Genomic DNA, 21343 nt, shown 5'->3' with positions numbered 1-21343 from the left:
GCTATACCAATTGACTGGAGAGGACAAGAAAGAAAACAGGTCAACTGCTTAGGAAGCCAGTGTGGCACCACAGGCCAGAGCATATGATGGCCTGAAGTACAACAGTATCTGTGAAAGAGATGAACGGATAAATTCAGAATATATTTCGGAAGCAAAAGGTAACATGACTTACTATTGGATATGGGCAGGAGGGGAGGAAATTAAGGACGAATCCTGGAGTTTTGGACTAAGCAACTTGGTGCCAATTTTTAGAATGAGGAAATTGATCGGGTGGGTGGGAGTGTGGGAAATTACAAGTTTTACTTCATTTTAATTTTTTAAAAAGTTTATCATGGTAAAATACACATGACATGAAATTATCATCTTGACCATTTTAAGAATACAGTTCAGTGGCATTAAGTACATTCACATTGTTGTACGACCATTCCTGCCATCCATCTCTAGAACTCTTTTGATGTTGCAAAACTGAAACTCTGTCCCCATTAAACACTAACTTCCCACTCTCTCCCTCCCCCCAGCCCTTAGCAACCATCCTTCTACTTTCTGGTTCTATAAGCTGGACCACTCTTGGTCCCTCATATAACTGGAATCCTACAGTCCTGTGTGTCCTGGTGTGACTGGCTAATTTCATTAAGCACACTGTCCACAGGGTTCATCTGTGCTATAGCATATGTCAGAATTTTCTTTCTTTTCAAGGCTGAATAATATTCCACTGTATGTATAGACCACAGTTGGTTCTTTCATTTATCTGTCAATAGACACTTCGGTTGCTTCCATCTTTTGGCTACTGTGAATAGTGTTGCTATAGGAACATGAGTATATAAATATCTCTTCAAGTCCATGCTTTCAGTTCTATTAAGTATATACTAAGAAATGAGATTGCCGGATTGCATGGCAATTCTATTTTTTTTTTTTTTTTGAGGAACTGCCATGCTGTTTTCTATAGGGAACTGCACCATTTTCCATTCCCATCAACAGCACACAAAGGTTCCAATTTTTACACATCCTCACCAACACTTGTTATTTTCTATTTTTCTTTAATAGCAGCCATCCTAATGAATATGAGATGATGTCTTATTGTGGTTTGGATTGGTATTTGCTTCATGATTAGTGATGTTGGGCATTATGTTATGTGCTTACTGGCCATTTGTGTATTTTCTTTGAAGAAATGTCCACGAAGTCCTTTGCTCATTTTTTTAAATTGAGTTGTTTGTTGTTGTTGTTGTTGTTGAGTTGTAGGAGTTCTTTATATATTCTAGATATTAACTTCTTATCAGATAGGTGACTTCCAAATATTTTCTCCCCTTCCATGGTTGCCTTTTCACTCTGTTGATCATGTCCTTTTATGCACAAAAGTTTTAAATTTTGGTGTAATCCAATTTATCTATTTTTTCTTTTGTTGCCTGTGCAAGAGGCATACTTTAAATATAAAAATAAACTTATATGTAAGTATATTAATATTTTAAACTTGTATTTCAGTATAAGTTTGGAGATAGTTGGATATATGAATATGAAGTTCATAGAAGACCTCTCATAGGAGAGGTCAGAATGAGATATAAATCAGGGAGTTATCTGCATATGGATGGTATTTAAAGTCGTAAGTCTGGAAGAAATTAACCAAGAGAAAAGATACATAGGAACATTTGGTCTCCTTATGAGATAAGATGGGATATGAGTCATATTGGAGTAAGATTCCATAGGAAGATATCAGGAGACTTTGTTAAATTTGGATAATATAAGTTATTGATGATCTTAATCTTCTGAGCTAGATGCCAGTTAGGGTGGAAATTAGTCCTGATCAAGTATCCATCCTCTTTGCTGTTGCGATGTTACAATAATAATAATATCAATAGCCCGTGACATCATTTAGTCCTCACATCAGTTCTATGAGGTAGATATGCTCATTGTCCTCACTTTACAGCCAAAGAGAAGTTCAATAATTTATGCAGTTGCTCTGGTTAGTATGTGACAGGTCCCAATTAAAACTCTGGTGGGTCTGCCTCCTTGCCTACACTTTTAATTATTAATGCTACATCTCATTATGTTTAAAACTGAAATCTAAACTTTTGCCCATGCCAAGTGACCGCATTCAGCCTCCTCAGGTTTCATATCAACATGGTCACGTCCTTGGTGAATAGTCTAAGAGAGATGGGGCAGATTCTGACACCTTAGGCTGATCTGCACTCTAGCTCTAGATCTTAACACTGTGCCAGGTTCTCATACACCTTAAATAAAGAAAAAAAGTGGATGGACACAGCATACTAGCACAACAGAAGTTGTCATGTTTTTTTCCCTTTCCTCTTGAATACTATGGTCCTTTGGCTCAGTCACTCTCAGTTCCTCTACTGTCTTGTCATTCTGTTCACCTGAACTACAAACCCCAAATCCAACCAGGTGTGCATTTCACTCCTACCCTGGGATACTGGAGAAAAATCATACAACCATGTGAATTGGCGTCTCTACACATTTCCATTTCCAATCACAGCTGGACCCTCAACCCATTCGTCACTCTCCCAGCCAACACGTTCCTCCAACCCATCGGTGATCTCCCCTCTCTTGTATCTTTTTTTAAGTTTATTTATTTTGAGAAAGAGAAGAGAAGAGAAGAGAAGAGAGAGACAGAGAGAGGGAGAGAACCAGCAGGGGAGGGGCAGAGAGAGGGAGACAGAGTCCAAAGCAGGGTCTGCACTGACAACAGAGAGCCCAATGTGGGGCTCAAACCCATAAGCCACAAGATCATGACCTGAGCCTAAGTCGGACATTCAACTGCTCAACCTTCTGAGCCACCCAGGTGCCTGTACCCTCTCCTGTATCTTAATTCAGCATCTTGGATTGAGAGTGAAGAGTAAAATGGTTTGAGTAAACAAAAGGCCCAAAGTTAGGTGACTGAATTGAGGGGATCATGAAGTATAAACTGGAAGCAAAAGGAACCAAGGTCAGAACTGAAGGGTTGTGAGGAAAACAAAAGGTACTGGAATGAGGCAGAGTTACTGTGATTGTTGACAGGGACGAGGGTGTGTCCTTGGCAGTGAGGGACTGAAGTACGGGTAAAGGTCAAGTACCCTGAAGCTGAGGTAGGTGTACGATTACTCATGCTCCTGAGCACAAAAGTCATCAGTATCTCAGACTGGGTTCCAGAGAGCTCACAGAATGTGGATAAGCAACTGGGCAGATTGTTGGTAACAGCAACCATAAGGGTACAGCCTTAACCTTGAAGGAGGTATTTCACGTACGTGAAGGAGAAGGGGTTCTAGTTTGGAACCGCCAGTGAACATCTAGGTAAATGCCGAGAATTTACCTGGCTCTGAATTTCACAGGAAGTGGGAAATAAATAGCCTCAGTGAGACAGGACCAGAAAGGAAGTGGGGTGCTCAGGGGGAAGCTAGGTCTCTGTCAGGGTGAGGATGTGGAGAAAACACCCAGAGATATACTTCAAGGAGGACAGATGTTTGTCCAGAGTGGAACAGAATGGCAGGAAGGCAACAGAGGGAGCGTGAAATGGTGGGATTTGCAGGGACAGGAGCACAGAGGGAAGTTAGAAGGAGAGTGTTTGACAAGGAAGGTCAAATTTGCAGCATTAGATAAAAGTCTCACGGATCTCAAAATCAGGTTGAAGACTTCTGTGCCAAACTGAGACACTGATAGTTCACATCCTTATAATTTTTTTTCAAGTCCTCATAACTTTTTATAAGCCATTTCGTGGTCTGTTAAATAGAACCCCAGTGATAAGGTAATTTGCTTCAGCAGAGCAAGTGTGGCTTGGTGAAACCAAATCAGGGTAGACGTAGGTGACAGCTGCTCAAGCAGAGAGGAGAGGTATAAAAATGCCCAGGTCTGAGGCACCTGGGTGGCTCAGTCAGTTAAGCGTCCAACTTCCACTCAGGTCATGATCTCACGGTTTGTGAGTTTGAGCCCCACGTCGGGTTCTGTGCTGACCACTCAGAGCTTGGAGCCTGCTTCTGATTCTGTGTCTCCCTCTCTCTCTGCCCCTCCCCTGCTTGCACTCTGTCTCTTGCTGTCTCCCAAAGTAAATCAACATTTAAAAAAAAAATTTTTTTTTTAAAGCCCAGGTCTGGATAGCAGAAAATGACTTTGACCTGAGTTTCAGCTCCACAGAGATCAGCCCCAGGTCAGGGCACTGGGCTAGCTGCCAAGGCCACACAGACAGGAATTTATAATTTGGCTAGACTGAGCCCACTTTGAGCAAGAATTTTGTATTCTTCATGTCTTCATCTTTGGTCCCTGAGACCTCATACTTAGTTGACACTTAATAAAAGTTTATATTTTTTAACTTCTTTATGATTACAAAAGTAATATATTTGTGAAACATTTGTGAAGTATGGAAAACTACAAAAAGGAAACTAAAACAGAAGTCATCTAAAATCCCCCACCCAGACATATTTACTGTTAACACTTTGAAATATTTCCTTCTAGTTGTTTTTTTTTTGTGTATTTTACACATATTTTGTTCAAGCATGCATTCATTATTTGGTTAATACTATTACATACTATTTTTTAATACTTGCATTATATCACAAGTATTTTATCATATTATTAAAAATAGTTCTTAGGGGCACCTGGCTGGTTCGGTCATGACAACATGTGACTCTTGATCTCAGAGACATGAGTTCGGGCCCCATGTTGGGTAATATAAGACTTGAAAAAAAATTCTTAAATACTGTTTTTAAATGCTGAATAATATTCTTTCAAAAAAACACACCATTACTGATTTACTTAACTGTATCCAACTTAACTTTTTTTTTATTGTGGTAAAAAAACACATAACATTAAATTTTGCCATCTGCACCATTTGTAAGTGTACTGTTCAGCAGTATTATGCATATTTTCATTGTTATGAACAGATCTCTAGAACTTCTTCATCTTGCAAAACTGAAACCTATGGAACGCTAACTCTCCCTTTTCCCTGCTCTTGTTAACCATCTTTCTACTTTCTGTTTCTATGATTTTGACATTTTAGATACTTTATGTGAGTGGAATCATACAGATTTGCCCTTTTGTGACTGGCTTATTTCACTCAGGATAGTGTTCTTGAGGTTCATACGTGTTACAGCATGCAGCAGGATTTCCTTTTTTTCCCCCAATGCTACATAATGTTGCATTGTACATGCACACCACATTTTCTTTATCTATTCATCTGTTGATGAACATTTGGGTTGCTTCCAGTTCTTAGCTTTTGTAAATTATGCTGCATGAGTGTGCAAATAGCTCTCCTAGAGTCTGCTTTGAACTGTTTTGTTGAGTCATATTGTCATTCTATTTTTAAATTTTTGAGGAACCTCCATATTGTTTTCCATAGTGGCCCCACCATTTCACATTTCCACCAAGAGTGCACAAGTATTCTAATTTCTCCACATCCTTGTCAACCCTTGTTTTCTGCTCTTTTTATAGCAGCCATCCTACTGGGTATGAGATGGTATCTCGTGGTTTTGGTTTCCACTTATCTAATGATTAGTGACGTTGAGCACCTTCATATGCTTGCTGGCCATTTGTACATCTTCTTTGGAGAATTGTCTATTCAAATCCTTGGCCCATTTTTAAATCAGACTATTGTTTTTGTTGTTGAGTGTAGAAGTTTCTTTTACATTCTGGATAGTGATCCTTTATTAGATATATGATTTGTAAACAAGTTTTTTCATTCCATAGGCTGCCTTTTCACTCTGTTGCCTTTGACACTCAAGTTTTTAAGTTTGATATAGTCCCATTTGTCTATTTTTGCTTCTCTTGCCAATGCTTTTGGTGCCATGTCCAAGAAACCATCCCCAAATTCAGTACCCTGAAGTTTTTCTTCTTAGAGTTTTTTAGGTCTTACATTTAGGTCTTTATTCTCAGTTAATTTTTGTATTATAGTGTAAGGTATGGATCCAACTTTTTGCATGTGAATATCCAGTTTTAACAAAGCCATTTGGTGAAGAGACTGTCCTTTCCCCAATGTGTAGTGTTGACACTCTTGTCTAAAATAATTTCCCCATATAAGTAAGGGTTTATCTGGGATCTCTATTCTCTTATGTTGATCTATATATCTGTCTTTATGCCACTACCACACTGTCTTGAGTACTGTTGTTTGTAGTATATCTTGAGGCTGGAAAGTGTGAAGCCTCCAACTCTGTTCTTTTTCAAGATTGTTTTAGCTGTTTGGGTTCCCTTGAGATTCCACATAAATCTTAGGATGTTTTTTCCTAGTTCTGCAAAAATGCCACTGAGATTTTGACAGCAATTGCATTGCATTTGTAGGTTACTCTGATTAGTTGGACGTTTTAATAATATTTGAGTCTTCCACTCCATGAGCACAGGATATGTTACCATTTATTTATATATTCTTTGATTTCTTTTAGCAATGTTTTGTATTTTCAATGAATAAGTCTTTCACCTCCTTTGTTAGGCCATACTTAGTTTTTTAAAATTGCAAATAATAATGTAATAAACATCTCTGCATAAAGAGTTCATATATCTCTGACTATTTCCTAGTTGTGGAGTTAATAAATTAAAAAAAATAATCCAGGGGTGCCTGGGTGGCTCAATCGGTTAAGCATCTGACTCTTGATTTCAGCTCAGGTCATGATCTTGTGGTTTGTGGGATTGAGCCCCGCATTGGGCTCTGCCCTGACTGCACAGAGCCTGTTTGGGATTCTCTCTCCCTCTCTCCTTGCCCCTCCCCTACTCACTCACACACATGCTCTACCTCTCTTAAATCGAATAAACTTAAAAAAAAAAAATCCAAGCATTCTAAGGCTTTGGAAATGCTTTGCCAATTTATTTTCCAGAAATAATAATCCAATTTACACTCCCACCAGAAGAATATGAAAGTATATCTCCTCATACAATCATGATTATTGAACACTATCATTTTGTAATCTTTGTTAGTTGCAAAATGGCAGCACATTGCTACTTCAATTAGTATTCTTTCAATTACTTGTAAAGCAGAATGCTTGTTTGGTATGTTTATTGGCCAACATTTTCTTATTTGAAAACTAGTAATTACTTTTGCCAATTTAACTATAATAATGACCATAATATATTTATTCATTATTGATTGATTGATACATTTATTTTATTTTGAGAGAGAGAGAGAGCACGAGAGCAGGGGAGAAGGGCAAAGGGAATATCAAGCAGGCTCCACACTTAGCGCCAAGCCCGACATGGGGCTCAATCCTATGACTCTGGTGGCATCATGACCTGAGTCAAAATCAAGAGTGGGACTCAACCAACTGAGCCACGCAGGCACCCCTATTTATTCATTTTTATTTTTTAATGTTTTTTTACTTAAAAACTTTTTTTTAATGTTTATTTTTGAGAGAGAGACAGAGTGTGAGTGGCAGAGGTGGAGAGAGAGAGAGAGAGAGAGAGAGAGAGAGAGAACCTGAAGCAGGCTTCAGGCTCTGCACTATCAGCACAGAGCCTGACGCAGGGCTTGAACCCACGAAACGTGAGATCATGACCTGAGCCGAAGTCAGATGCTTCACAGACTGAGCCACCCAGGCGCTCCTACTTATTCATTTTTAGACAAATATTTTATCAAGTACCTGCTATGTGCCAACCACTGTTCTAACTTCTGGGGATACAGAAGTGCCCCTCATGGAATGTAAGCTCCAGGAGGAAGAAGAACATATGAAAAAATGAAGAAGTAAATTAGTTAGGATGTTAGAGGGTGATAGGAACTATGAAGAAAAATGAAGCAGGGATGGGTGAGTTGAGGACAGACAGAGAACAGGATGCAATTTTAGACTGGGTGGTTGGATAAGTATTTAGGAAGCAGGTGACATATGAAGAAAGACATAGGGTGGGGACACACAGTTGGTGAGCATATATAACTCCAAACTGGGAGCTATATATGTTCCAAACTAGGAGCTATATATCAAACTGGAGCATTTTTAGCATGAAAGGTTGTGGGGGGTATTAATAATCACCCTGGGCCAGCTGTGGCTCCTCTGGGAAAACTGAGACATGTAGTCGTCCTCTGTATAGATTATTGTAAAGACTTTGACTTTTTAAAAACTTGACTGATGTGGGACATAACTCACATAATAAAAGTATGTGCTGTGGGAGCATAAAGGGGGGAAGAAAAGCACCTGGCTGAGAGGAGAAGCTACTGGAGGGTTTGGAGTAGAAAAGTAACATGATCTCATTAAAAAAAATTTTTTTTTAAGTTTATTTTCAGAGAGAGAAAGAGTGTTAGCAGGTGAGGAGTAGAGAGAGAAGGAGAGACAGAATCCCAAGCAGGCTCCCTGCTGTCAGCCAGGGAACCAGATGTGGGGCTCTATCCCATGAGCCATAAGATCATGCATGAGCAGAGGTCAAGAGTCAGATGCTTACCTGACTGAGCCACCCAGGTGCTGCAAGACATGATCTCATTTAGATCACCCACACTGCTATGCTGAGGATAGATTCAAGGAAGACAGGAGCAGAATTAAGGAGGAGGGACTAGTTAGGATGCTAACAGAATCCAGGCAAGAAACTAGATTCTAGAACATGTGGTGTAAGATTGGCTGCCAGTCTGAGATTGCTATTCATAAGTGCAGGATAGTTCTTTGTATACCTAATTTTAAAAGTAGTTTCTAGAGGCGCCTGGGTGGCTTGGTCGGTGGCTTGGTCGGTGGCTTGATTTTGAATCAGGTCATGATCCCAGCATGGTGGGATTGAACCCAGAGTCGGGCTACATGCTCAGCGTGGAGCCTGCCTGAGATTCTTTCTCTTGACCGCTCCTTCTCTCTCTGCCTCTCTCTCTTTCTCTCTACCAAAATAAATACATAAACTTAAAAAAATAAATAAAAGTAGTTTTTAAAAATCAGCAATGCATCTTCAGTTTAATCAAATAGAATTTGGGCATGTATTGATCTACTTGATCTTTGAACTACCGAAGAGATAATCATGCCTGTACTTGTTGCCTTTATATAAACAGATTTTCAGAAGACATAAAGCACCTGCACAAACAGCAATAAAAGGTAATTATAAAATCCTCACTTTTCATATTTAGAAAAAGCTTTGAGAGCATTTTTAATATACGCATTTAAATTTTTTAATGTCTATGTATCAAACATATTCACCAAGCTAGATTTACAAAGTTTTTCAACTAAAATATTTATCAATGCTTGCTAAATGCAAGAAAACACTATGCTAAACAGATCTACAGAGGATAAAAAGACAAACAAGGTAATGCCCCTCGCCTCTGGAAAGCAATAAGACAAGAGCCCAACTGAGTAAGGGTAACAAGTACATGAGGAGCACAGAGGAGGGAACAGCCACTACCGGTGGGAAGGAAGTTCAAGGAGAGCTTCTTGGGAGACAGCGTGACCTGCTGTCTGTGGGACAGGCTACCTAGTGCCCAGCAAGGTAGGTGGAAAAATTATCCAGACAGGCTGCATCCATGGGGGAGACGAAAGCACTGGCTGGATGAAACTGTACAAATGACATGACATAAACTATTCTAGGATATTCTAGTGGATTTTAAAGTAACAATCAAAAGCTAGGATCAGTGTGTCATGAGGATATAAAATATGTGTTAGAAATACAACAATAAAGAGAAAGAATTCAGGGTTAATCAGAAAAGTTCAAGATAAGGAACTTGAAATACTATGGACCATTTATTAAAGAAGTTATATCAAAATTTCCTCTACAAAATATTTAGTGAAAATTTAATCTTGGGGATAAGTATTTTTAGGAGATGATGCCACCAAGCATCATATAAAAAACCCGAGCTACCTCCTTCTATGAGCACACCGTAGTGCTGGGGATGTCAAAGGCTCAGTTGCTTTTCACTGTGCTGCTGTCGCAGAAGCCACTTTCAGAGAAAGCATGCTGCCTCAGTCTCCAGGATTAACTCCTCGCTGTGTTATCATCTCAGCATGCCTAAAACATGCTGAGACAGAGACCTGACATTTATTTTCTGAGCTTATGATAACACATTACCCCATTAGTGACCATTATTTTTTACACTGCTCATTCATGGAACCAGATGCACCCCTGGTCAGAGAGAATGTAGCTGCATACCGTGCTTAGGAAGGAATCTATTAATGGAAAGAACTGTTTTAAAAGTCTTTCCAGATTGTTGGCTTGGACAGCCTTCTTCCTGAGTGCTGATGTCTCTTGGCCATGGGGCATACAAACCATCTTTACCAATCTAACTGGTTTGTGGCTTTCCTGATTATCTGTTTACTAGAAAAATACCTTTTCAACCAGTCTTAAGAAACAGAAAGTTCAATCATGTGCCTCAAAAGATCACAACAAATACAGACCATTCAAAATACTGTGAGTTATAGCCGCTGAATTTTAGCAGGGAACTGTCTTGGTTTCCTTCGTAAAGGCCAACAGGTCATATGAGCCACATATCAAGGTTTCTTGATCTCTTACTGTGTTTCACTTGTAAAACACTATTAATATCTGCCATCAATTCCCCTCAAAGGATTGTATGAAATTCTCTGGATAGGAATACTGCATATAATCATTTAGTTACAGCAATATATAGGTTCACTTCAAAAATTACTCTAATTTTGAATGTACTAGTTCACTTATACACATACACACATATACTGTTATTACCTAATAGTTGTGTTAATACAAGGACATACTTTTTATTTGAATAGTATTTGTATGTTTGAAAATGAAGGTTCATCTTTGTATGAATTTACCAGTCCTTGACCAATGCATTTTTCAAAAAAATCTTATGAACCCATTTCATTGCATTAATTAGGAAGGTGGACTATCTAGAAATGGTTTGTTTTTAAAATAAGGGGATTATGGGGCGCCTGGGTGGCGCAGTCGGTTAAGCGTCCGACTTCAGCCAGGTCACGATCTCGCGGTCCGGGAGTTCGAGCCCCGCGTCGGGCTCTGGGCTGATGGCTCAGAGCCTGGAGCCTGTTTCCGATTCTGTGTCTCCCTCTCTCTCTGCCCCTCCCCCGTTCATGCTCTGTCTCTCTCTGTCCCCAAAAAAATAAATAAACGTTGAAAAAAAAATTAAAATAAGGGGATTATCTGGAAGAGTGGCTTGGAGTTCGCTATGTGACAAGCATTTCTCAACAGCAAAGTCATCTTAGTGTTAATCCTTAGGGTTGGTCCATTTCATCAGGAAAGACTTTGGCTTCTTCATAGAGTCTTATGCATCTGTTTTTCAGGTCACCAAATGGGGTGGAAATTTTATCAGAATGAAGTTATGAGAACTTTGGGATTTTCTTCTTTCTCCGTTGAATCTCTTGTGTTTTTCCTAAGTCTGAACCTGAAAATAAGATAAGCACTAAAGAAAATTAGTCAAGACTCTTCTCCTTAAAATGCTAGAGTGATGCTGAAAAACATTTATCCAGTCAATGAACGTAACTCTAGTAATAACTCAGGAGTCTAGAGTTTGTATTCTATAATTTTACAATTCTCCTCAGGAAAGGATCGAGTGGTAAACATGAAGTTCTTGGCAAGCTAAAGTTAATATTGAAATAGTCCTATCATTAGAAGAAACAACATTTTGGGTACATTTTGTTGTACATGTTCCTTCAGGGACCAGAATCTACTCACATACAGATTTATGTTTTTCATGGCTTGATGCTAAAGTTACTTTATCTTATGTAAACTCACAACAGCCATATGAACTATTCCTGTACAACAGACGCAAATACTGAGGTTCAGTGAAAGTTAAGTAATTTTCCTTCATTTATGCAATAGATTTGGGATTTGAAGCCAGACATTTTCACTCTAGAATCTAAACTTCTCCCACACTACCACTCATCTTTAATTGTTTGCCAGTCTGTGATATTGTATAAAGATATTTGATTTTTGTCCCTGGTTCCTGACTCAGCGCTCCTAAATCCTTTGTCATTTCCTGAGTGATAGGGGTAATAGGACTGTCTTGTCTTTTGTTCTAATGAGGCAACTCCTGGTGGGTCAGTTGATAGCTTCAGGATGGAGACTGGTCACCAGAAACACTAGGCCTTGGTTAGCAGCCTGGAACTTTCAGCCCCACCCTCCAACCTCCAAGAGAAGAGAGGGGCAACAGGTTGAATTAGTTATTGATCATGCCTATGTGATAAAACCTCCATAAAACCCTCTGAACACCGAGGTGTGGAGAGCTTCTGAATTGGTGAACACATCCATGCTCCAAAATGGCAGTGCTCCCCAGCTGCACAGGGACAGAAGGTTCCTGTACCCTGGACTCTTCTGGACCTCACCCTTTGTACCTCTTTGTACCTCACCCTTTGTACCTCACCTCTTCATCTGGTTGTTCATATGTATCCTTTATAATAAACTTGAAATGGTAAGGAGAGTGTTATCCTGGTTCTGTGAATCATTCTGGACAATTACTGAATTTGAGCACAGGGGTTGTGGAAACATCAGACTCTGAAGCCAAGTTGGATAGAAGTGTGGATAATCTGGGGACCTCATATTTATCACCAGCATCTAAAGTGAGGGCAGTCCTATGGGACTGAGCTCTTAAACCTGTGGATTCTGATGGAAACTCTGGGTGGTAAGGGTTGGAATTGAATTAAATTACAGGACACCTAGTTGGGTAAGAAGTGGTTGGTATCAGGGGAAAAACTCTCATAAAATCTCACAGACAAAAAAATATATATTGAATTATTTTATTTTGTATCTCTTTATAAATATGGACAAGTACTGCTTTTCATGTATGTATCTGCCATTGAAATTTCCTTTTCTGTCAACTGCTTGTTGATGACCTTTGGCATTTTTCCTACTGAGTTGTTGGTCTTTTTCTGACTGACTGCTGAGAGTTTCTTGTGTATTAGCTATATTAGCCCCAGGTACCTATTGTGTGTTGCAAATATTTTCCCCCTGGATTTTTGACCTTTGTTTTTAGTTATGGTTTCTTTTCTTGCTGTGCCAACAATTTCTAAAGTTTCACAATCAGACATAGCAATCTTTTCCTTTGTTTCTCTTTGCTTTTCATATCATATTCAGAAAGGCCTTCTCTAAGGTTATAAAAATATATATCTTTTCTTCTGGAACATTTATGATTTTACATTAATTGCTCTTCAATTTATCTTGATGTATTTTGAAGTAGGAGTCAAGTTTTTTTATTTATACAACATAGCTAGCTGAGTTCTCTAACACCTTTTACTGAATAATCTAATTTTCCTCACTGATTTTGAAAAGCTACTTTTTAGCATATACTGACTTCTCATATTTTCTTGGATTTAATTCTGAACTCTATTCTATTCCAGGGATTTCTATCCTACACCAGTATCACACTGTTTTAATTACCTTTGCTTAGTAATATGCTTTATTATCTGATAGAGCTACCCTCCATTTACCACCCTTCTTTTTCAGAAACTTCCTAGCTATTCTTGCATGTTTATTCCTTCTGAGGAATTTTGGTATCAGTTTTTAAAGTTCCACTTACCCTTTCACTTTCTGCATCTGCTCTAAGGTCTCTGGTAGAGTTACTCCAAAACTTTCAGGGAGAAAGAGGGTGATGATTCCAATCAAGACAGTCAGGCTGCCCATGAGGATGTAGGGCAGAACTCTGTTGTACGCACCTGTAAGGAACAAGAACATCAATTACATATAGGGATTTTTCAGATGCTCTTGGGAATCCTTTTATCATGGTGAACAATGGTATTTGAGAGCAGTTTTAAATCTGAACATTGTCAGAAGGAAAAAGATATGTAAAATATCACAATCACAGTTTCTCTTTGGCAGATGTCATTGCCTTCATGATTTCCATACTCATTTACCTACATGATGCTGCATAGGGTCTTTCATGCCAGTTCCATTCTCTAAGCCACTGTTTAACCATGTGTGACCCATGTTCCTTTGATGGAACTATTTGCCTACCAAGTTTTCCCTCTTACGGTGGAAGAAATTTGAGAGGAGGGATGAGAGGACATCAAGGAGAGAAAGCATATTGCAGGGACAGATACTAGCCATTATGACTGGTGTGACAAGGTGTGGCCTTTGCTTTTGCCTGCAAAAGTGGGCTGCAGTGGACAGCTAGGTCCAAAGAGCCATGAGACTCTTCTTTTTTTTTTTAATAATATTTTTTTTAAGAGAGAGAGAGCATGAATGGTAGAGGGGGAGAGAGAGAGAGAGAGAGAGAGAGAGAGAGAGAGAGAGAGAGAGAGAATCTTAAACAGGTTCCATGACGAACTCAGAGCCCGATGTGGGGCTCCATCTCACCGAGCCACCCAGATGCCCCTAAAGAGCCATGAAACTCTTAAAGAAAAAAAACCTAAGTAATAGGTTCAATCCAATTTCAATCACTAAATGTCAGGCACCGTGAATGCATTCTGCCTGGCTTTGGTTGCTTTCTGCAATATTTGCATGTCTTGGTTTTGTATGTAATTGTATGAGCCATTCCACCTCTTCCTTATCAGGCATTCCTTGGACAGGAGAATAATAGATCCTCACCTTGCTTCCCTTCTGCATACAGAGATTACAGAGGAACAACACACCCAAGAATTTTATTTGACAGAAAACGTTAAACTTGAATCTTCTGCGAGGTGTCTATGTCACTAACAGGAGTAGCTATTGTGGAATAGAAAGCTCTGTCTTGGATTCCTCTGTTTCTTAGGCACCAGTGGTCCACCCTTTAGACCAAGTGAGCAGGGTTTGAACGTATAGGGAGGAAGAAAGGAGAAATGACACCATTCTATATAATAATGTGCTTTCTTAGGTGTTGTTCAGGGCAGCCATGTAGAGTATGTTTAAGACAAGAAAATGCTTCATTTTCTCTGTGAAGATTTAGAGTGTACCTTTCCTGAGGATTAATATATAGTCTTTGTGTGTGTGTGTGTGTGTGTGTGTGTGTGTGTGTGTGTGTTTGAACCAGTAGATACCAATGGATGACTAGGAAGAATAAGGAGGTATATCAACATCTCTCACCAACAGTCCTCAGTGGGATCTGACTTGGAGGGCCAGATCCTACATCCATTGAACAACCCACTGAAGCCCTCTGTGGTGTTATTCCAGATTGAGAATTTTGATTATATAAAAACTAAAATTTCCTGCATTACAAAAAAATATTATTAAGTAAAAAGTGAAGGATAAACTAGGAAAAATATTTACAACATATATACAAAGGGCTAGTTTCTTTCAATTACAAAGAGCTCTTACAAATCAAAAATAAACCATTCAAAAGATGAACAAGAGACATGAACAGTCAGGTCACTGAAAAACAGATGTAATGTCAATAGAGACACGAAAAACTGCTCAACCTTATTTATAATTAAAGAAATAGAAATGAAAGCAACAATGATATCCATTTTTCAGATAACAGATTATCAATGATTTAAAAATTGGATAATCCCCATTGTTAGTGAGGATATGGAGAAATAGACACTCTCATATACTGATAGTTGGATTGTAAATTAGTACAATGTTTAGAGGCCAGTTTGGCAATATCTGTGGAAATTTTAAATTGCTCCAACAATACATAAATCTGAATGTATGTAATTAAATGAACAAAGGGGCATAGGGGCATAGATGAATGTTCATTGTAGTATTATTTGTAATAACAAAAACCTGGAAATGACCTAAATGTCCATCCATTGAGCCTAGTTAAACCCATTTTTATGCATATATGTACATTAGAAGACTATATACTAACGAAAAAGAAGGTAAGAGCTATATATACTAATAAGGAAAGGTACTGTGATACAATGTTAAGTTAAAAAAGTTGTGAAACATACTAGGTATTTATACAAGGGATACAGGTATGCTATTTTGAAGGGGCACATGCACCCCAATGTTTATAGCAGCGCTATCAACAATAGCCAAAGTATGGAAAGAGCCCAAATGTCCATTGATGGAAAAATGGATAAAGAAGTTGTGGTATATATACACAATGGAGTATTACTCGGCCATCAAAAAGAATGGCATCTTGCTATTTGCAACTACGTGGATGGAACTAGAGGGTATTATGCCAAGTGAAATTAGTCAGGCAGAGAAATACAAATACCATATGACTTCACTCATATGAGGACTCTAAGATACAAAACAGATGAACATAAGGGAAGGGAAGCAAAAATAATATAAAAACAAGGAGGGGGACAAAATATAAGAAACTTAAATATGGAGAACAGAGGGTTACTGGAGGGGTTGTAGGAGGGGGGACAGGCTAAATGGGTAAGGGGCATTAAGGAATCTACTCCTGAAATCATTGTTGCACTATAGGCTAACTAATTTGTATGTAAATTTTAAAAAATAAATTAAATAAAAGGAAAAAAAGTTGTGAAACAGTATGTACAATTTTTTTGTGTTTAATTTTATTTTATGTGTATGTGTGTGTATACTTTGTGTGTGTGTGTGTGTGTGTGTGTGTGTGTGTGTATGTTTTGCAATAAAAAACAACTGAAGGGCTATTCACTGAAGTGTTAATATTAGCTCCTTTTAGTTCTAGGGATGCAATTTGGGCTGCCCGAGAGTGAAGAGGTAAACTTGCCCTTTTTCCAGTAACTTTTATGCTGTTAGCATTTTTCACAATGAAAAAGTTATTCCTTTATATTTTAAAAAAAGAACAAATTGACAAGATGCATCTCACCGAGGTAAACAAAGTAGGGAGCAATGATGCTGCCCACTCTGGAGGCCATGGATGTAACCCCCACAGCCATATTCCTGACCAGGGTGGGGTAAAGCTCTGCAGTGAAGACATACAGCATGGAGAAAGCAGAGGTAATTCCGAACTTTCCTAACATCGCCAGACCAATGGACAAGAAGTTGTAATCTGGAAAAGAGACCCAGTGTAAATAGAGGTGGTGGGGATTTGGGGTGATGGTGGGGGTTCAGAGCTGACAGCCAAGAAAGAATTCTTGAAGACATATTGGGTACAAAAAAGTGATTTTATTAAAGCATGGGGACAGGACCTGTAGGCAGAAAGAGCTACCTTGGGGTCATGAAGAGTTGCTAGTTACATACCCTCAGGTTGGGAGGGGGTTAGGGATAGAGTAAGTCTAAGGAATTTTGGAAGCAAGGTTTCCAGGACCTTAAGGGACTGGGTGTTGTTATGAAAATAAGCCATTTATTACCATTTAGTAAAACCTGAGTCATGAGACGCTTCATATGTATATCAGGGGGACATAAGCTTGGAGTATGATTGCCAGAATATATCTTGGGGGTGAGATAAAGGAAGTTACCAAAGGAATTAAAAAAATCTTTTTTAATGTTTATTTATTTTTGAGAGAGAGAGAGAGACAGAGCAGGAGCAGGAGAGGAACAGAGAGAGACGGAGACAGAATCAGAAGCAGGCTCCAGGCTTTGAGCTGTCAGCACAGAGTGATGTAGGGCTCGAACTTACGAACCATGAGATCATGAGCCGAAGTTGGATACTTAACCAACTGAGCCCCCAGGTGCCCCAAGGGAATTTTTATATGTTAAAGTAAACTTACAGGACCCTGGGGTGTGGGGTGGGGCAGGAGAATGTTAAGCCAAGATTCCCTTTTGCCCCTAGCAAAGGGTCATCATTGAGGCAGCTCCTAGAGGAAGGTCACTGCTGGTTTCCAGGACTTGTCAGTGGGCTGTAGGCAGTAAGGGAATCTAATTTTTCATTTGCCTTAGCTTCCTTCATCACCATGGTAAGCACTTAAACCCCTTTCCTTTGTTCTTGGGTAGGCAGGAGTGTCTGAGGAATATCACACATATCCCATCCTGGGGTGGGTAGGTTACCGTTAGTCTGTACTTTGCCCTCAACTTGCCCCACACTCCCTCCTCAAAAGTGGTTTTAGAAGTGAGATTTTCTTAACTCAGTTGCTTTTGTTGTCCTTTTTGCTTGTTTGGGGATTGTTTTTATAGTATAAAGATATTCCTGAAGTAACACTTTTTCTTTAAATATCTTTTTATTTTCTTTCTTTCTTTTTTTTTTAGGAGAGTGAGAGAGAGAGAGCATGAGAGGTAGAGGGAGACAGAATCTTAAGCAGGCCCCAAGCCCAGTGTGGATCCCAACACGGGGCTCAATCTCATGACCCTGAGATCATGAACTGAGCTGAAATCAAGAGTCAGACATTCAACCAATTGAGCCCCTCAAATATCTTAATAATTAGACACAAACAAAGGTGGAGAGTGACAGGTTGCTTCCTGTTTTTCTGTACTGTTTTTCTAGCTCATTTATTCCTTCAGTGACCTTTGTCCACTTTTATGTGTAACAACAATTTCAGAGTAAGTTGTTAGCACGCTAATATAGTTAAATTTAATCCTCAAAGGGAAGAACCAATCCTTTTTATCCTGTTAATTATTAAGAAATATATATTTCTATGTATAATACTATGTATCAATGATCTATTGATAACATTTTAATAATATAAAGGTTGATATAAAGAGAAAAAAGAAGCAAATGTCTTTATGTGCTCTTTAACAACTTAAAGATTACAGACCATAAAAATCACTGGCCTAAGGGCACCTGGCTGGCTCAGTCAGAAGAGCACGCAACTCTTGATCTTGGAGTCATGAGTTTAAGTCCCACGTTGGGTGTAGAGATTACTTAAAAATAAAATTTTAAGGAGTGCCTGGGTGACTCAGTCGTTTGAGCATCTGACTCTTGATTTCATCTCAGGTCATAATCCCTGGGTTGTGGGATTGAGCTCCACATCGGGCTCTGTGCTGACAGTGTGGTGCCTGTTTGGGATTCTGCCTCTCTCCCTCTGCCCCTCTCCCCCAGCTCATGTTCTCTCTCTCTCTCTCTCTCTCTCTCTCTCTCTCTCTCTCTCTCCCTCTGTCTCTCTCTCAAAATAATGAATCAAATCAAATCAAATCAAATCTTAAAAAAAAATCACTGACTTACACTGGACCTGGCAAGTACTACAAACTACAACACTGGAATATGTGCCTCACATAAAAGTACCAAGGGGATGATTGACAGTATTGTTCTTCCTCTCAGTGACTTCTGATTCTCTCAGGCTCTCAGGCTGACTCCTGTTTGGGCCGGGGGGGGGGGGGGGGGGTGGTGGCGGTGGTTGTTACAAACACAGGAAAATTATGTAGTTGTCTATCACTTATCTGATTAGATCGATTTATGAAGAACTTACGATCTAAAGGCTACATAACAACAGGGCACAGTGACGAATGATGAGTTTAGTCAAGGTTTGGAGCTTTTCTAGTAAGCTCTTTTTTTTTTAATTTTTTTTAACATTTTATTTATTTTTGAGACAGGGAGAGACAGAGCATGAACAGGGGAGGGTCAGAGAGAGGGAGACACAGAATTGGAAGCAGGCTCCAGGCTCTGAGCTGTCAGCACAGAGCCCGATGCGGGGCTCGAACCCATCGACCGTGAGATCATGACCTGAGCCGAAGTCGGCCGCTTACGCTTAACCGACTGAGCCACCCAGGCACCCCTCTAGTAAGCTCTTAAAATTGGTTAACTTCTTACCTTCAGGTACCAGTTGAATTAAGAGAAGCACACCTCCTCCCAAGAACAGTACTCCAGCTATGATATAGCGCCTGGGCAGGGTTTGCAACAGGAGCCAGGCTGTAATGTAGGCTGGAACTTCAATCAAGGCAGAGAGGAAACAGTTCAAATAGGCATCTCCATGTAAATTAGGAGCGTTGAGAGACAGAGCAAAGTAACCCACTGAGGTAAGCATCCTGCAAAACCACAGAAAAACACAAAAGTGATGAGAGGATGACCCGAACCACTCAATAATTCCATGATGGTCAAGAAATTGTCTAGATCTTTCTGTCCTACAAGTAGCCACTAACCACATATGGCTATTTAAAAGTAAATAAGTTAAAATTAAATAAAATTATAAATTCAATTCTTCAGTCATACTTGCCACACTTCAACCCACTTAATAGCTGCATGGGGCTAGTAGTTACTAAAATGGACAACTCAGACATAAAACATTTTCATCATTATGGAAAGTTCTATTGGATAGCCCTAGTCTAGATATACCAACATTCAACAATACCTACCCTGGTCTAATGAATTTCAAATTTCCTTATTTCCTGAACAGCTTGTGTACATCCTCATTCCCTTACAACTATAATTTGAAGAAAGATTGTCAGTCACGCCAATGAACATAAAATCCAGATTTCATTCTTATCAAAAAGAAAAACAAAGATACATAGGTAATACTATGGGATTCACTTACGGTAAATTCCTATCAATTTATTAAAACTCACTTTGGGGAAAAGAATGAAAGTCCCCATAATGGTTCAAAGTATCACACAGTACACACCCCATATCCCATCATTACAGTGAATTTCCACATAACTGTGAAGCTTTTCTGTGCAAAAAACAACTGCCCTTTAAAGACTCCTCTGTGCAGAAATTTGCTTATTATTGACATGACCAAAAAGCAGAGGACATTTGAAAAATGTTTTCAGGAACAATGTTGGATCTTTTTATACATATTCTACTGGGTTGGGTAGCACAAGGGCTAATGCAAAACAAAAGAAAAAATGGAACGTTATCAGTCTGAGGATTTTCGCGATAGTCGCATTTGGTAATAAGTACAATGCAGGCAAAACTAGTGACTAGTACTGGTTCAGTAGCACTCAAGATACATTTGCACCAATGACAAATGCTGACATAGAAGAAGTAAGCAGGTGTAGAGTGAGGAAAGCCATGTGCTTGTGACACACTTGCTGTATCAAGGGGCATAACTGTCATTGATCTCTTCTAACTGCAAAACAGGATGGCCCTAAAAGCAGACTCATTGCAGTCTCTGAACCTACAATTTCTTGTGTTGCCACTGTTGGGTAGGCAGGTCTTCTTTTCTCCTTCCTCACTTCTTGGTAGATACATCATCAAATCTAGTCTACAGAGTCAATTCATTATTTCTATGCCTGAAAAATCACTGGGTAGTCTGCTATTGGCAAGGGTGAAAAGCTTATCAGAAGTCCGATGCAGTGGGGATGTTGTGACATCACTGTTCAGCTGCCAGTCCAGCTTGGAGAAGCAGGAGCTGAATTACCCTCTCAGTCTCAGGCACCAGGAACATTAATGGTCTTCATCTCAACTACCCTAGGATTGGCAGACCCTTTCCATGCGGGCCACAGGACTGCAGACCTAAAGATTATCCCCTGTGACTTTTTTTTCAGTATCCAGTTCTGTGAGTTGAATGGAGACATTTCCAAATGGCCTAGAATTCTATAATTTTTATTTTGTCTCAGGAAAACTCACGCCATGCCCTGATGTTCCCGGTGGATTAAAGAAAATCAGTTGTACACTTATGGGCTGCATGTCACATTTCTAGATCACTTGTTACTTACCACAACATCAAAGACATAATGGTAATTGTGGCAATGTTCCGAGTCCTGAACAGGCTGAGAATGTGAATTTTCTGCTGGCTTGGGAGTTTTAGTTCCTGTAGCTAAAATAATGCAAATAACCAAGAGATGAAGAGGTTAGTAAGGAAGTATCTTCAACCATGACAGTGTGGGAAAGACTAATGCTTGT

The 21343-nt window shown here is 39.3% G+C and overlaps 1 protein-coding gene across 2 annotated transcripts in view; it reads right to left on the bottom strand.

The window, feature by feature from the left end:
* Nucleotides 1-10880: 10880 nt before the first annotated feature.
* Nucleotides 10881-21343, bottom strand: part of SLC22A4 (solute carrier family 22 member 4) — a 42691-nt gene continuing 32228 nt past the window's right edge. For both annotated transcript variants that reach the window (XM_047878590.1, XM_047878582.1), the window contains 5 exons: nucleotides 21157-21257; nucleotides 19313-19527; nucleotides 16496-16678; nucleotides 13358-13493; nucleotides 10881-11227 (listed from right to left, as the gene is read on the bottom strand). In XM_047878590.1, the coding sequence (XP_047734546.1) occupies nucleotides 11152-11227; nucleotides 13358-13493; nucleotides 16496-16678; nucleotides 19313-19527; nucleotides 21157-21257 (711 nt within the window). In that variant the 3' untranslated portion in view covers nucleotides 10881-11151. The remainder of the gene's footprint in view (nucleotides 11228-13357; nucleotides 13494-16495; nucleotides 16679-19312; nucleotides 19528-21156; nucleotides 21258-21343) is intronic.

This window comes from Prionailurus viverrinus, chromosome A1 (assembly GCF_022837055.1).
Source record: "Prionailurus viverrinus isolate Anna chromosome A1, UM_Priviv_1.0, whole genome shotgun sequence".
In the NCBI taxonomy this organism is placed as follows: domain Eukaryota; kingdom Metazoa; phylum Chordata; class Mammalia; order Carnivora; family Felidae; genus Prionailurus; species Prionailurus viverrinus.
Note: the sequence above shows the minus strand (reverse complement) of the source record. Positions and strands in the feature narration are given on the sequence as shown.